The sequence below is a fragment of the Agrilus planipennis genome, unplaced genomic scaffold, assembly GCF_000699045.2.
Source record: "Agrilus planipennis isolate EAB-ADULT unplaced genomic scaffold, Apla_2.0 scaffold153, whole genome shotgun sequence".
In the NCBI taxonomy this organism is placed as follows: domain Eukaryota; kingdom Metazoa; phylum Arthropoda; class Insecta; order Coleoptera; family Buprestidae; genus Agrilus; species Agrilus planipennis.
This window is the reverse complement of record NW_020438996.1, coordinates 184,830-201,308: the sequence shown is the minus strand read 5'-3', so window position 1 is coordinate 201,308 and position 16,479 is coordinate 184,830. Positions and strand designations below refer to the sequence as shown.

At 34.6% G+C, this 16,479-nt stretch overlaps 1 protein-coding gene across 1 annotated transcript in view; it reads left to right on the top strand.

Annotated features, from left to right (window-relative positions):
* LOC112904799 overlaps nucleotides 1-14,964 on the top strand; it is a 32,378-nt gene extending 17,414 nt beyond the window's left edge. Inside the window, exon 2 of the mRNA XM_025975780.1 lies at nucleotides 14,869-14,964. Within this exon, the coding sequence (XP_025831565.1) occupies nucleotides 14,869-14,964 (96 nt within the window). The remainder of the gene's footprint in view (nucleotides 1-14,868) is intronic.
* Nucleotides 14,965-16,479: the final 1,515 nt, after the last annotated feature.

Genomic DNA, 16,479 nt, shown 5'->3' with positions numbered 1-16,479 from the left:
CGAAAACTATAACATGGTTGCGCGATACAACTGTGCCCAACGTTATTCGAACAAAAATACTACTATAAATCGATCACTACACTCTGAGACGTTTATTTCGCTTACACCCGTTCAACGATTAACACCGTCTAATAAACAGTTCCTTAAATCTTTGGAGTTGCGATTGAAAAAGGTGAAAAGTTAAAATGGTATGACTCAAACAATGAAAGGTTATGCGTCTTACAATGAAAATAAAAGTAAACGTCTCATTAATAGTGGATGGTTGCCTCCTGCTTTAGGTGCTGTACAAGGAGTTGCCCTTCATACTAGAAATCTGATTGATACAAACGGCTACTTCAACGTTTGTATTCCTCTTCGTATGATTTTAGGGTTTGGAGAAGACTTTCTAAAAATAATACTCAACATACAACAAGGATTAGTTCTAGTTCGCAGCAGTACTGATAATAATGCCCTCTTTTTCTCAGCAACACCGGCTGAAGAGGTTGATGTCCATTTGGATCAGATATGTTGGAAAATTCCTCATGTGTCTGTTGCTGACGCTGAACGTTTGAAATTATTACGTTACGTTGATCGCAATTTAAATATGGAACTTTCTTTTCGTAGTTGGGAACTACATGAATATCCCTTACTTAACTACATCACAGTTGGAAAAACCTCGCTTCATTATTTTCGGTTTTCAAACCGATAAAGGTAATTACGATATTACAAAAAAGTAAGAGTGTCTTCGATCACTGCAACCTAACAAATTTTAATGTTCACTTAGGATCCACTATGCACCCGTATGATAATTTGAATTTAGATTTTGATCTTTCCAGATTTTCTGTTTTGTACGAAATGTATGTTAATTTTCAACAATCGTATTATGGTAATGTAAGTGAACCCTTATTCGATCCTAAGGAATTTCGAACAATTGCTCCTCTTGTAATAGCAGACTGTTCTTATCAAAATGAGATTGTGAAATCTGGAAGTATCGATATTCCTCTAGAATTTCAAACTAAACGCAATATACCAGATAAAATAGCAGCTTACTGTTTAATCATTCATGATCGTGTGATACGTTACAATCCCTCTACAAACTTGGTTCAAGAATTATAAAACCCAATGATAACATCCATACTTCACTTTCTTTACCGGTACTGAACAGTGAGCACGATGACTTTCATACTAGATGTACAAGATTTCAATGTTGTGAGAATCGATTTGTTTTCAAGGAAGTAGCTATTGTTGCGCTAAAAGAAGAACCAATTTATCATTTCACATTTCAGCCACCATTTTCTTGGGACACTCTCCCAGTTCGTTACAGAAGTAAAAATAGTTGGTTAACCAGAAATTTTCATGGGTTATATTGGGATGTCGGTGATCTTCCATACTCTACGATTTATGATAGTATTCATCCTATATTGATGGAGTCAACAATTGTATATGTTAAGGGATAACAAAAGAAAATGTGGTTATTGGAATACTTTCCTAATGTTAACTTTGTTAACATTGAAGACATCGAATGTCCATCTCTCTTAAGTCTAGCAGCTGATTTTAAAGTAAACGTGTGTTCTTATCATATATTTAAAACAGCTATAGAACCAACTTGTGCTTACAAAAATGTTCTTTTATTAAAATATTGGTTGTCTTTACACTCATAAAATCATTTAAACAAATAAAACACATTAAAATAAAATATAGATTTTTTATTCTCTTACATAACGCTATACATTTTACATTTGTATTTCTATATCAACTGCTTTTCCGACAAATCCTTTGAGTCGAATTGATGGACGACCCACTTTTTTATCTATTTTATCGTTTATATCCTCGATTTCTGCATCCGTAAAAGCTTCTGCATGTCTGCAGGAAAGAAATATAACAAAGCTGTACAAATCAGCTAACAGACGAGGACCCCATTTTGTGTGAACCTTTTTGAAGCGTTGTACGGGATACGTTTGATTCACTTCCAATGATGTTAGAGAACGTATTTCTTTTTCTTCATAACCCACCCGCACACTATTAAACTTTTCGATAAAGCTTTCCATGTTTACTAACTTACACACTCAACTCTTCTAAACTTCTACTGCTCCTTCACTCATTCGCGTAACTTATGTACCTAAAACCCCTTCCACTAAAACAGGTATCTCTGGAGGGGCAGTGCAATAAGAACACGTTNGCCGGAAGGTAGGGCGGAAGGCCCTCTTCAGCCTGCTTTCAGGAATCGTGGGAATGGGTGGGTGGTGGTTCGGGTGAGAAAGATGAGACGGACGAAATGAAGACAGAAGAGAGTGAACTCATTCGCGTAACTTATGTACCTAAAACCCCTTCCACTAAAACAGGTATCTCTAAAGGGGCAGTGCAATAAGAACACGTTTTTCGTATTCATCATCTTAGTTGTAATGGAAAAATCAATCATGATCAGTGTATCGTCGTTGCTGATTTTAACATATTTATATAACAACACCCTCTACATTTCACGATCTGATAATAAAATTGGTGATCAAGCCTATGTTTGTAAAAATTTTAATAAAGATATTGATGTGCCCTGTGCATGGATGAAAAATTGGGGATCTGTTATTTAAAAAAATGTGAATGGTACAAATGTTTATACCATTGAAAACGTGGAAAACCTGCACTCTGTAAAACTTGCATTCATTGAAATAGATGGGCAGTCTCGAAAATACGTTGAAAGCCGATGGATTCATCTTCATGAGGTTAAAAACAGAGAGGACTCTGTATCAAAGGGTTACATCACAAACTCTTTCCTATTTCTACAAGTTGTAAGCACTATTAATGTAATTCTATTGTTCAATATTTTGATTGTAGCACTCATATACTTTATTTATATCAAAATAAAGAATCGTTAACCTTAACAACATTTCCTTTAATTATCGACATAACATTTAACTGTCCAACTCAACCACCTTCTCCCTCCTCCTAACGTATTCCGACTTCTTTCCCTCTCTCCACCAAATAACTTCTATTTAAAATCCGCATTCTTTGTAGTATAAATACAACCAATATATGTATTAATGCTTACACTCACTGAAATCGCCAAGAGCCAATAACATCACGTGACCAGTAACAGCAACTGTTTAACAGTAACCATTTAACAGTTACACGTTTACGATCGACGACGTTTCGTCAATTACCTACTCCTCTGTGCTAGAAACGGTTATCTTACCCTACTGGTAACAAAGCGTCTGGTATTAACGGCATACGAGCAAAAACTCTGAAGTCAGTTTCTTATTTGATATGTAAGCCTTTAACTAATATTATGAATCGTTGTTTAGAGCTGGTAATCTTTCCCGATAAATTTAAGAAAGCCGAAATTGTACCGATATTCAAATCGGGTCATAAAGATAAAACAACTAATTACCGTCCAATTTCACTTATATCCAACTTTGCAAAAACATTAGAAAAATTGTTGAGAACGATAATAAGTAACTATATAGATAAGCATAAAATTATTAGTCAATATCAATATGGTTTCCAAACTAGAAAAGCACTTGTTAAGGTATTTGATTACATGATGCAATAAGTAAAACAACACCTTGTGTAGCAATAGTTTTGGATCTTGCAAAAGCGTCTGATACAGTAAATCATAAACTTTTTATTGCAAAAACATTATAAACTAGGTTTAAAAGGTAAAGCGTGTGATCTTCTACGTAGTTACTTAACGAATAGGAAACAAATTGTTAAAATAGATGATGTTTATAGTAATCACATGTGTGTACGCTGCGGTGTCCCGCAGGGCACAACATTGGGTCCCATCTTATTCATTCTGTATTTCAACAGCATGCTTAAAATGGACGTAGGCTGTGAAATTGTATCTTTTGCAGATGACATAGTATTAATTGTCCAAGGAGAGACGTGGGAACAAGCGGTAACATCTGCGAATTTAATGATAAATAAAGTAAAGAAATAGTTATCTCATAACCGCCTCTCTCTTAATGTAGAAAAAACAGTATAAATGACTTAGCAGTTATAGAAATAGCTTACCGCTCAATACAAATATTACAATACATGCTTTGAATTCTCGTACATGCGATTGTTCGCAGATAAAACGAGTAACACATACTAAGTATTTAGGTGTAATAGTAGATTCGAATTTAAACTGAACAGAACACGTCAAAAAAGTGGTACAAAAATCTCCATTTATAATTTACCTCGTTTATAAGTTGAAACCGATTCTTGCGAGCAAACAATTGTTAACGATTTGTTATGGTTTATTCTGGTTGATTGCAACGTATGGCATCGATGTATGGGGAGGCACCCATGATGTGTCAATGAATCCACTTCTTACTATCCAAAAAAAGCTTGTAAAACTTATATTCAATAAACCGCCATTTTACTCCTCGAAGGATTTACAAAAAGAACAATCTTTTATATGTGTGAGAAAATATTTTATTGAGAAATCTATCTTTCGAAATTTTACTTCACTACAATCTGCGTATAAACAGTTGAAAGAAAGTACATCTAGACGTCGAATTGTTCAAGCACCTACAGTGCATAAGCAAATAAAAAATAAATACATTGTCGGTGAATATAACCCAAATGAACTAGTGTCATAGTTGTAATTTATATGATTACGCAATGAGTTATCCACTTCCTGAACGTGAATTCGAATGGGTAAATGACATTTACTCCGTCGATGTTGATAAATTTTCAGATAATGGAAAATATTGCTACGTATTCGAAATTAATGCATTATCCAAGCAACTTCATCAAAAACATAGGGATTTACCATTACTTCCAGAACATTTAATTCCTACAATATCAAACTACTTCAAAAACACCTCAACTTTTAACACTCATTGATATAAAAAATCACTATAAAAATTTAAAACAAGCTTTAAATTTAGGAATCAAAATTGAAAAAATATATAGAATATTAAAATTTAAACAATCTTGTTAATTAAAAAAATATGTTGATTTGAATACCAACTTAAGAAGCTTAGCAGAAATGACTTTGAAAAAAAAACTTTACAAACTAATAAATAATGCAGTTTTTGGTAAATTATAGAAAATGTACGAAAATATAAAGATATAAAATTAGTAACAAAATGGTCTGGAAGATACGGAGCCAATTCTTATATATCTCAACCAAATTTTCACAGTTGCACTGTTTTTGACGAAAGTATGGTAATTAATCATCGAGATGAGTAGGTTAAACATAAAATTTAATAAACCGTATTATGTAGGACTTTCGATACTTGACATTTCAAAAGCTGTATTATGTGACTGATACAGACTCACTTATTTACCAATTCCTTGTAGACGACATTTACCAGCACATAAAGAGTGACCTGCATAAATTCGATACATCAGACTATCCTCAAAACAATCTATACTACATACCTTTAACATATAAAAGTGCTTGGATTAATGAAAGATGAAAATAATGATAAAATTTTTGAGGAGTTTATCGACATCAGATCGAAAATGTATGCCATAAAACTTTTTTGTACTAAAACGGAAATGCTAAAGGAATAACAAAAGCGCTATTACATTCGATGATTATCTTTTAAATGACTGTTTCACAATAAATTAGTAGAGATTAATCAAAACGTAATTATTTCAAAGAAACACAATGTTTACACAGTCAAACAACGTAAAGTGGCACTCAGCCCGTATGTTGATAAGCGAATAGTGAACACATTAACAACGTATACTAATCCATGGGAATATAATTTTAGATAATTTTTAGACTGCTAAATATAAAGCATAATTTATATAAAAAGAAAATAACCATATAGTATATTTATATAGTTTATAGTTTGCTTGTGTATAGGTACCTTCTTATGTTTATTTTAAGGTTTATTGTATACTTTAGAAGAGGTAAAAACTAAGTGTAAATGTAATTTTAACTAAATAAATATGCATATAACAGTAATTTATTGTATAAAATAGACTATTTCTGTTCCTGTTTCATTTATGAGTAAAGTGAGGATAAAATGAGACATGTTTATGTACGACAAATACATATGTATGTATGTATGTATGTATGTATATATTTATCTACGTATGTATGCATGTATATACAAATGTAATACGAAGTATAAAACAAATTATTTATGTTTCTCTTTCTTTTTATGACTTAAATGCTGAAAAAACGAGATGAACCATCATTACAGTTATCGATGCGGTGTTGCCTTCCAAGCTTTTTGTCATAGTAGAATTTTACCTTTCCAAACATTTCGCCGTGCTTAGCTGACGGCATCTTCAGTGGTGACTGGGCAGGTGCTGAGTCGTAGCTGATGCAGTTTGAGAACGGGTTATCCTTTCTATACTGGACTCGTTACGGTTAGTGGTTTTATGGTTCATGCGTCTATGTTGCGTTTATGTTGATCCGGCCCTCTTAGGTTGGTAGCACATTGTTTATTTTTCTGTGTCGGTTTTCAAGCTTAGCCATCATCTCTGTTTATGTTATCAAGATGTTATTCAATTTTGAGAGCTTCCCTTCTAACCAGATTGTAGAATCCCGACGTTCTAACCAGGACAGTTACCTCTTTGAAATGTATGGTGTGGCCTTCCTCAAGCGCGTGTTGAGGTAAAACTAATTTCTCGGGCTGAAGTAATCTGACGGCTCATTCGTGTTCTTTCCTCCTTGTCAATATGTTGCGTTGCATCATCCCAATGTAGCCTTTATCACATTTACAGGGTATACGGTAAACTCCTGGTGTTAGTAGTTGATCTAGGCGATCTTTTGCTGACCGTAGTTCATTCCGAACCTTGCGGGTAGGTAGAAATGTTGTTTTTATTCCCTTTCTTCCAAAAATCTTAGCTATTCTTATATTCTGAATATAAAGAAGACAAGCTGCGATTTTTTCCTTATTAGTCGTTGTGTTATTTTCGTTGGGCTAACTTTTAGGATGCATTATTTTCTGGATTTCACTGTAGCTGTAACCGTTTGCTTGTAGAGCTTTCTGTAGATCGTCTAATTCCGGCTGTAAATGTTCCTTGTCCGCGATGAGTTTAGACCTGTTAACCAGTGTTTTGATAACTGGCCGTTTGGGGAAAAATCGATTCGATGACGAAACAATCAGCAGAAAAGGAATACAATAACGCAAGGGACCTTCAGATAGGAACAAATTTTGCGATTACTCCTATGGAAGAAATCATAGCTAACGTGGTGGAACCGCTCCGACAACTAAATCAGCCTGAAGCCGAGGAATCACGACAAGATGTCTGAAGAATAGCAGGAAAAGCTAAAATTCCAAAAAGCAACATCCGAAAAGAAGAACGGGCAGCACCTCGGGAATAACGAGCAATGAATCGGGTAACAGTAGTTCCAGCTGGCAACAGAAACTCGACACTTATCTTGGATGCAACGGAATATGAGGATAAGTTGAGGAATTTGTTAATACCAGACACTTACGAGATATTGCCACCAAATCTAACATCAGTAATTGAAAAAAACATCATCAAATTATTGAAGAAAACAAATTGGGACGAGAAAACCATTAAACAGCTACAACCCTCCGACAGTCGCCCGCCAAGACTATACGGTTGCCAATAATACTCAAAGCAGAAGTACCACTAAACGATACATTGGAACTACTACGGACGCGTTTTCCGGATGAAGAAGTCGCACTATTCCAACACTGTCTGACATCCAGCTACTTCCTATGGAACCAAAATTTCTACAAACAAATCGACGGGATAGCAATGGGTAGCCCACCTAGTCCACTAATCGCAAATTTCTACATGGAGTTCTTTGAGACGACTGCCTTAAAGACAGCCAAATATAAATCGACTCATTGGTATCGATATTTGGATGAAACTTTCGTCGTCTGGCCACATGGAGAGGATAAGCTAAAGAAATTTTTAGATTACCTGAACAACCAACTTCAAAACATACGCTTCACAAGGGAGCAGGAGAGAGATGGAAGGATTGCATTCCTAGACGTCATTGTGAAATGAACAACTACAGGCCAACTTGCTCAAGGTATCCACAAGAAAGCCACACATACAGATAGATACCTCCAGGCTGCTTCTAACCACCATCTTGCCCAAAAAAGGACAGTTATCAAACCACTGGTTAACAGGGCTAAACTCATCGCGGACAAGGAACATCTACAGTCAGAAGTAGATCACCTACAGAAAGCTCTACAAGCAAACGTTTGAGGAAGGCCACACCATATAGTTCAAAGAGACAACTGTCCTGGTTGGAACGTTAGGATTCTACAATCTGGTTAAAAGGGAAGCTCTGGAAATTAAACAACATCCTAATAACATAAACAGAGATGATGGCTCAGCTTGAAAACCGAAACTGAAAAATAAACAATGTGCTACTAACCGAAAAGGACCGGATCAACATAAAAACAACATGGACACAGTGAACCATAAAACCACTCACGGTAACGACTGTAGTATAAGAAGGGTAACCCGTTCTCAAACTGCATCAGCTACGACTCAGCACCTGTCCAGTCACCACTGAAGATGCCGTCACCAAAAAACGGCGAAACGTTTGGAAAAGTAAAATTCCACGGACCACGCCCAGAAACCCCGGAAGAAAACACCGCATCGATATACGTCGGCCGTGAAAGCCTAAGAAGCCTACAGTTACTTTACCAATACATAATTTTATTTGCAAAGTCTCTACTGGAATGAAAATTCAAGTTTAAACTGGCCTAGCCTTGTCCACGCTTCATTATTTAGACATTTTTGCGATATCTTTTGAAGAAACAATAGCTGCAAAATACACACACCTTTACAGAAAAACGACGTTTTTCTGTATTCTAGCAATAGTTTTAAACAGGAAATTCAATTTTTTTTCAATTTTTTTCAAATCCAAATATAGGCTCCACCCCCACCTTACGATAATTCTAGAAGGTCTTCAACAAGAGCTTCTGGTATTGTTGACAAAAGGTGCTTGGTCTATCCTCTTCTGATTAAGAACGACCTAGGAAGACCTTCTAAAGGTCCAACGCAGTTTCAGCTGTTCCTTAATTATCCCATTGCGGTCTCTCCTTATAATTTTGTAAGGTAATTTTTGAACCTGGATCCCTTTTGCACTTATTTCTTTTCTGAAGCTGAGACAGATATTCTAACGACCAACGTGACCAAAATTGTTGGACCAATTGCTGCATAAGGCGATAGCGTGATAAAACTGATAGTTTTTCTTCTTTAGCATTTCTTTGAGGAGCTGCTATTAGTGATTGCCCAATCAGGAAATGTGAAGGGGTTAGAGGTAGTAAATCATCAGGATTTAGGCGTAATCTATGCCACATCTTGTAAAGGGTTTACTAGGTGTCACTCTTACGTTTGGTAAGTCTTCCATAAGAAAATTAATTGACTTTGGATTAGTTATAAAACATACTATACATCCTTTTAAAACACCCTTGACCGCTCGGTGAACATCAATTGGCCAGTACTTGAGTCTAATTTTATTGAAAGTAATGTTTGTGTTCCCAAGTGCAAATTTTTCAAATGTTCAGAAGTTATTATCATTTTAGTGAGTATGTGTCCTTTAGGTAAAATTAATGGATGTTTCTGATTGAACTCTATTTGTGAATGTTTGATCCGTCCACCTACTCTTAATAAACCATTATTATCAAGAAATGGGTTCAAATTTGAAAGTTTATTCCTTGTAGTTAAATATTGACCGTTTTTTATAAGTTTTATTTCGTGTGAAAATTCTTCTGTTTGAGCCAATTTAATAAGTTTTTCTAACGATCTTTCTAATTCAGATACTGATAATATAGTAGTATTATATTTTTGTTTGCTTAAGGTTATTTCTTGAAATCGATAACAGTAGGAAAATAACCCTTTGTAATTTTCTAGAGAACCTGTAGAGAACCTTTTAAAAATGTCACGTTTATAATGTGACGAGCTTGTAAGACTTATTGATGTATCTTTCTTAACCTCAGGTAAATCGTCATATGAACTCGTAAATTATGTGGGTAATGTTTCATTGTGATATAGTTGATTATTTAAAAACTCAGGACCATTCCACCAAAGTGTCATGATATTCAGTTCGAAAGGATTAACCCCCCTAGATAGTACATCAGTTGGATTTTGTTGTGTTGAGACATGTTTCCAAATTACCCATTTTGTAAAACTGTAAGTATCTACTCGATTAGCTACGAAGGTATTTAATTTACTTGGATCGATTTTTAACCATGATAACACAATCGTTGAATCTGAATAACAAATAATGTTTGATAAATTAATTTTGAGATCACATTTAACCTTATTAACTAATTTTGAAAGTAATGTAGCTGCTAAAAGCTCCAATCGCGGTAGCGTATGCTGTTTTCGAGGTGCTACTCTTGATTTAGAGCATAAAAGGTTCGAATATTTTTTATACGTTGGATCGTAAGACACAAGATAGATAGATGCACCATAGGCACGCTCTGGCGCGTCACTGAATCCGTGTAATTCCGTTTTCACAGCATTAGTACATGTAACTTGTCTTGGTATTGTAATACTGTTTATGTCTTTTAACCCTTTAGTGAATGTTAACTAACTTTGACGCAATTCTAAAGGTCATCTCATGACAAATTTAATTCCCATAAGTATTGCAAAAATATTCTAGCTTTGATTACTGTAGGACCAACTAATCCCAACAGATCCAAAATTTAGGACACTTGAGCTAAAACTGTTCTTTTTGATATGCATGAATAATTTGTCAATATATTAACTGAATAATTTAAACTATCTGAATTGGCTATCCATGAAATTCCTAAGGTTTTTAATTCATTACTGTCTTTAATATCTACTATCTTCTCTTCTTCCTTGTTGTCTTTTAAAATTGTATTTAATATTGCTTTTTCATTTGATGACTATTTNATATATTAACTGAATAATTTAAACTATCTGAATTGGCTATCCATGAAATTCCTAAGGTTTTTAATTCATTACTGTCTTTAATATCTACTATCTTCTCTTCTTCCTTGTTGTCTTTTAAAATTGTATTTAATATTGCTTTTTCATTTGATGACTATTTTCTCAGCTTAAATCCTGCCTGATTCAAAATTTCTGTCAACCCTTGGTAAACCTTTAACGCTTCTTCCAACGTTTCTATACTACATAATAAATCGTCCATGTAAAATGAATCCTTTTTAATTTGACATGTTCGCGGATATTTTTGTTCGTTAGCTGTCGCAATTCGTTGTAAAAATTTGTTGTAAAAAAAAAACGGTATTTAATGTGTATAATTGTATCTCTTGAGTATCTTCGTATCTCCACATAATTAACTGATATTTTCTGTCATCAGGATGTTTTAATATTTGTGGAAACATTCGTTTGATATCTGCGCTTAATAGGTAACTATGAAGTCTTAATCGCATTACTATCGAAAATAAATCAATTTGGACAGTGTAACCTATATGTAAATTGTCATTCAATGATATTCCTAAATTTGACTTTGCAGACGCATTGAAAACTTCTCTGCATCGTGTTGTTGTGCTGCTTTGTTTAATGACTGGGTGATGTGGTAGAATGTATGCAGGTTGTTTAATTTGCTCCCGTATGTTTGTTAAAACTGACATGTTACCTAACTCCTCATATTCCTTCATAATATCTTGATAATCTATTTTAAGCGCATTTTCTCTTTGAAGTCTAGATTCTATCGCGAGCAAACGTTTGTGTGCTACTGATCGAGAATCACCAAATTCATTTAAATTATTTAAAAATGGCAATCTGACAATGAACTGACTCTTCTCGGAACGCCTTGCAGTTTTAATAAAATATTCTTCACAGTAATGTACCTGTAGCGAAAGAATTTGTTTTTCAGGAATCTCTTCTGTTTTCCCAAATTTTGTTAAACTGTCATCAAGCATTTCGTTTGTGATTTCACGTGAAAGAGAACATAACGAGTTATTGTTTGAGATACTATTTGTTCCTGTGAAAATCCAACCTAATAAAGGTTTATTTGTAATAATGTTGCTTTGACTTCCTGAATCTAACAACGCACTGCAAACATGTGCCTTCCCGGCACTGTCATAGACTTGTATTTTTGCTGTAGTCAATAATACAAACCCTTTTGTGTGCACCTGTGAAGTCTCCAAAATTGTATTATTCTCTTTAACGTGTCATGCTTGTATTAATTTCATGTGGTATTTGATTGTATTTATGTTCATGTAATGTGGTAGATGATGCTAGTCATTTTTGATTGTTTTGAGAGTATGGCTCTACTTGATATGTACGATTGGATTCGCTTGTGTTCGGAGACTATGTGGTTTGATTGTGTGTTTCACCATCTGAATTATGTAATAATGTATTGTGATTACGATTGCAACGTTTGCATTTTCCTGATTTACGATTTATTCTTAAATGTTCTGGCCGAAGCCAATTAATACATAGCTTTAAGTTTCTTACCTGACTGTATTTTTGACTAGGTGTTAATTTATTAAATTCATGACAGGCATAAATGTGATGGTGTTGTTTACAGTATGGACACTTAATCTGTACATTTGCAAATACTGCTAAGCTTTGTTCTGAATATTTAAAATTTGCATAACTTTTATTTTGATTAGTTTAATTATTTGTTGTGCCTATAGATGACTTACTATTATCTGTTGTTTCTTATGTAAAACATTTTTTATTTAAGAATTTCATTATTTCATCCTAAGTAGGCAAATAATCGTCACCGTTTAATGAACTTTCCCATTCACGGTTTGAGTGTTATCTACCTTTAATGTGATTAAATTTACTAAAATCGCATCCCATTGTTTAACTGGCAAATTTAATTTTTCTAACGCAGCAACATAATAATAAAACCCATCCGTTAATTGTCTCAATGAAAAAGCTGATTCCTTTGATACAACATTTAATTCAAAAAGTGCTGTGATATGTGTGTTTACTGTATTACGTTTATGTTGAAATCTGTTAACTAGTTTGTTCCACGCTTTTAAATAATTATCATTTGATACCTTGTATGTTTGTATTAATTTTGAAGCATAACCACTTAATGAAGATTTCAAAAATCTGGCTTTAGATATGTTTGATAAATTTGGATTATTGTGAACAAGTCCCACAAAGTTATCTTGAAATGAATTCCAATCACGATAATTCCCAGAAAACGTTGGCAGATTAAGCTTTGGCAAATTAATACTTATAAGTGGGTCTAAACTTCTTTGTTCTCCAACCTCCGGTAAATGCAATGAATTGCTATCAGAGATTAGTAATAATTCGATATTGCTTCGTAAAACTTGTTTTCTGTTTCCTCTCGCGCCGCTTCTTCCTTTTCATCTAGGATTTCTAACCTACCCTGTACCATGTCTAATCTTTTAAATGAGTTTTCTATTATTTTTAGTCTATATTCTAATTCTAATATATTTGAAACCTTTTGAGGATTGTTTTGATTGCCTTTTCCGTATCTACATCCATTGTATATGGGAGCAGGAAAAGTATGAAATGAAAATGGATACTCACTGTTTTCCTCTATCGTCTGTATGTGTGTATTGCTTTTCTTACTTGCAGTTGCTTTGTATGTGTAATCGTAGTGTAACTACCCTTTTACGAATGTGTTGTGTCTTGTGCGTGTATGTACCCATTTGCTGCTTACGTGACGTGCTGATTGTTGTTGAGGACTGTAAACTTTTGTACTGATTTGCATCAAGGACCACCCCTAGCAGGAATAAAATTGATTAAAGCATATTATCTTTATTGACTGATAGGTGCCACTCTCGTTTGCGATCACACCCTGACTCTTACACACTGTAAACTCACAATCGCTTCACCTGGTTAAAGGTGTGTGACGCATGTGCATAAAATAAATCGTAATTCAACAAAAAAATAAGAAATTATACACTTGCTTTTTATGCATAAACCCCTAAGCAGTCGGTGCATGGTCCAAAATCGTCGTTAGTAAAGCCTTTCATTTCCTTTTCCGTAAGTCTTCTGGTCAATATTAATTCCCAATTATTCAAAGATAACACCTCCCAGTTATGATAAAAGTCTCCACATTTCAGTAGGGTAATTAAAGCATGTTTTCGCTTTTCTGGTTTCTTTGGCATTGCTTATATTTTGGCAATCTCGACTTCACTTTTGTGACGTCTTTCTGAGTGATGAACCATTTCACGGAAAAAGTAATTGCAGTAATAGCAACAGTGGTTTTTATTTCTTGACCTTTTACCAGTAATTTTTTTAACTCGATTGAAATATATTCCTAAATTAGGATTGAATCCTCTTGAGTACACAAAGCAATTTGATCTGTGGTCAATAACTTCTTTTCTAATTCTTCAGTTTGCACTTGATCAATATGAGTTGAAGTTGAATTACATGTCATATTTGAAACATCATTATCAGTACTAAACTCAAAAGAACAGGCCTTTTCTGAACTTTGAGTTACACTTTCTGATATGTACGATGTACTACTGTCGTCGTCATTACTCGAGATATATTCACTTTCAGAGTAGTTTTCTTCAGAATTCTCTTCAGTATACGATATAGGATACCGTTCATTTAGAGACCTCCTTGAACGTTTTAGGGACTGTACATTTACGAGTTCCATATTAACTACTTTTAAAATGGGGCTAACATAAGCAACTTTTTTAGAGAGCCATTTCAGAATTTCATCTAAGAAATAAATATAAACAGTAACTGTGTTACCACGTGAAACAAAAAAAGGATAAACTTTTCCTATTCAATAGCTCGTTTTGTTCATTAACCGTTGTTAATAGAATAGTTATAGGGATGCTGTGACAGTTCCATGACTGTCCATCCTCAGTCCCTTCCTATTACCTTTAATAGCACCTTAGAGGTCATTCTTCGTGTAGAAGAAGAAACTTCGTGCCCAGGGTTGTAAAACTGTGTTTTGTTTGACCTCTAACAAAACTTGGAGGTCATTCTTCAGTTGAAGGACTCCCTAAGAGCCTCTGGATTGTCCTCATAGTGGGCGGAGCCTAATCGAATTTAAATTTCGTGTGTTTAAAGATCAATGCTGAAGAAGCAAACCACACCCTTCTTCTATTGACCTTCTTCCTCGATATCTTTCAAGGCCATTGTTCGGCTGCTACCATCCCTTTTTAGAATACTTTTGATTCTTTTGTAAACTTAATTAGAGGAACAGCACGCTAATATTTGCCAACGTTGTTGAACTTTAGCCACTTGAATACTTTGTGACGTAATTGAACTTTAGTCTCTTAACTTTTTGTGTAAATAAGAGGAAACGTCACAAAACAGGACTGAACCTGCTTAGGTTTACTGAGAGTTTAAACTTTATCGGTAAATAATGAAACACATTAAACGAAGAAATAATTTTATTTGTATATGTAGTAATATGTACGAGTAGTTACACAGCTTACATTAAAGTCGTTGTATTTACAGGTTTATTTGTCTTCATCGTTGTTCCATGAAAACAACAATCGAGTTTTTTTCCCACATTTATTATATTATACATATATTATAACCACCATTTTTGTAATAGTCGATGGAACTTAAGCCTTCAACTTCACGTATTGAATCTTCAGTTTATTTATTATGTTAAAGTATTTATTATCCTTTCCGCTCAGTTACTAATTCGCTTTGACTCATGTTCAATCTCTGTCCGAATTTCCTCCATAAGGAGTTCAGACAGATCTTCGCAATGACTCTTCTTCTCGGATTAACCGCAATTTTATTCAAGTCCAGCTCTATATCCGTCTGTTCTTTAATGATACGTGCGTATGTCTCGTTCGATTCGTAATTGTGCGGACTCGTTTGTAATTTTATTTTCATAAAGTCATTTATATTTTCTTGGAATAAATACGTAGACTGTTCAGGGAAATGCTATATTTCAATAATTTCCCGTATAACATAACCCTTTTCTAAAGCCTTTTTTTTCCAGCGTTGTCCAGCACCCCGTGATCGTTCTTTCTTCTTCTGTATGTTCACAATTGTCTGACTGGTGGTGATGCAGGCACTTACAACATTGCGTAAATACTAATTTGTCGGTCTTTATAGGTAATACAGGGTAATATAATTTACGTGACGGTAAAATTTTGCGTTTTACCAAATCGAACCATTGGGATCATATTCAGACGGCCTACGTATTTTGCTAAGGTGTCCAATGAGAAAAGGGTCGTAATATTGAACGGTGGGATACAGAGAAACCACATCAACATACTGCATTCTCTTATCGATTTATTGTAGCTTTGCCGCGTTGGAACGTCCTCCGAAAAATGATTCTCTCGGATTGAGCGGTTCGTCGTCAATATCTACATTTTTAGCGGTTTTGATTCTCTCTTTTGACTTTTGATTTGAGGCAGTTGTATTCCCACATCTCCACTATCGAATACTCGGCATCCTTCAATTGTTGACTTCGACGTTGTGTTTTCTCATACAGATCGTCCATTGTTTCGTGACTTACATGATTAATTGTTGTGGGACAATAACATTTGGGACACCCATGCCAAAAACACCCTTAGTACTGATAAACTGTATTTATGACGTTATCATAACCGTCAATTTTATTACCGTATTTTGTTATTTCACTGCCGTTTAGGGCGTTACGGACATTACCGAACTGGTTTAGCCACGAACCTGGCTGCATGTGTCTTTCGATTC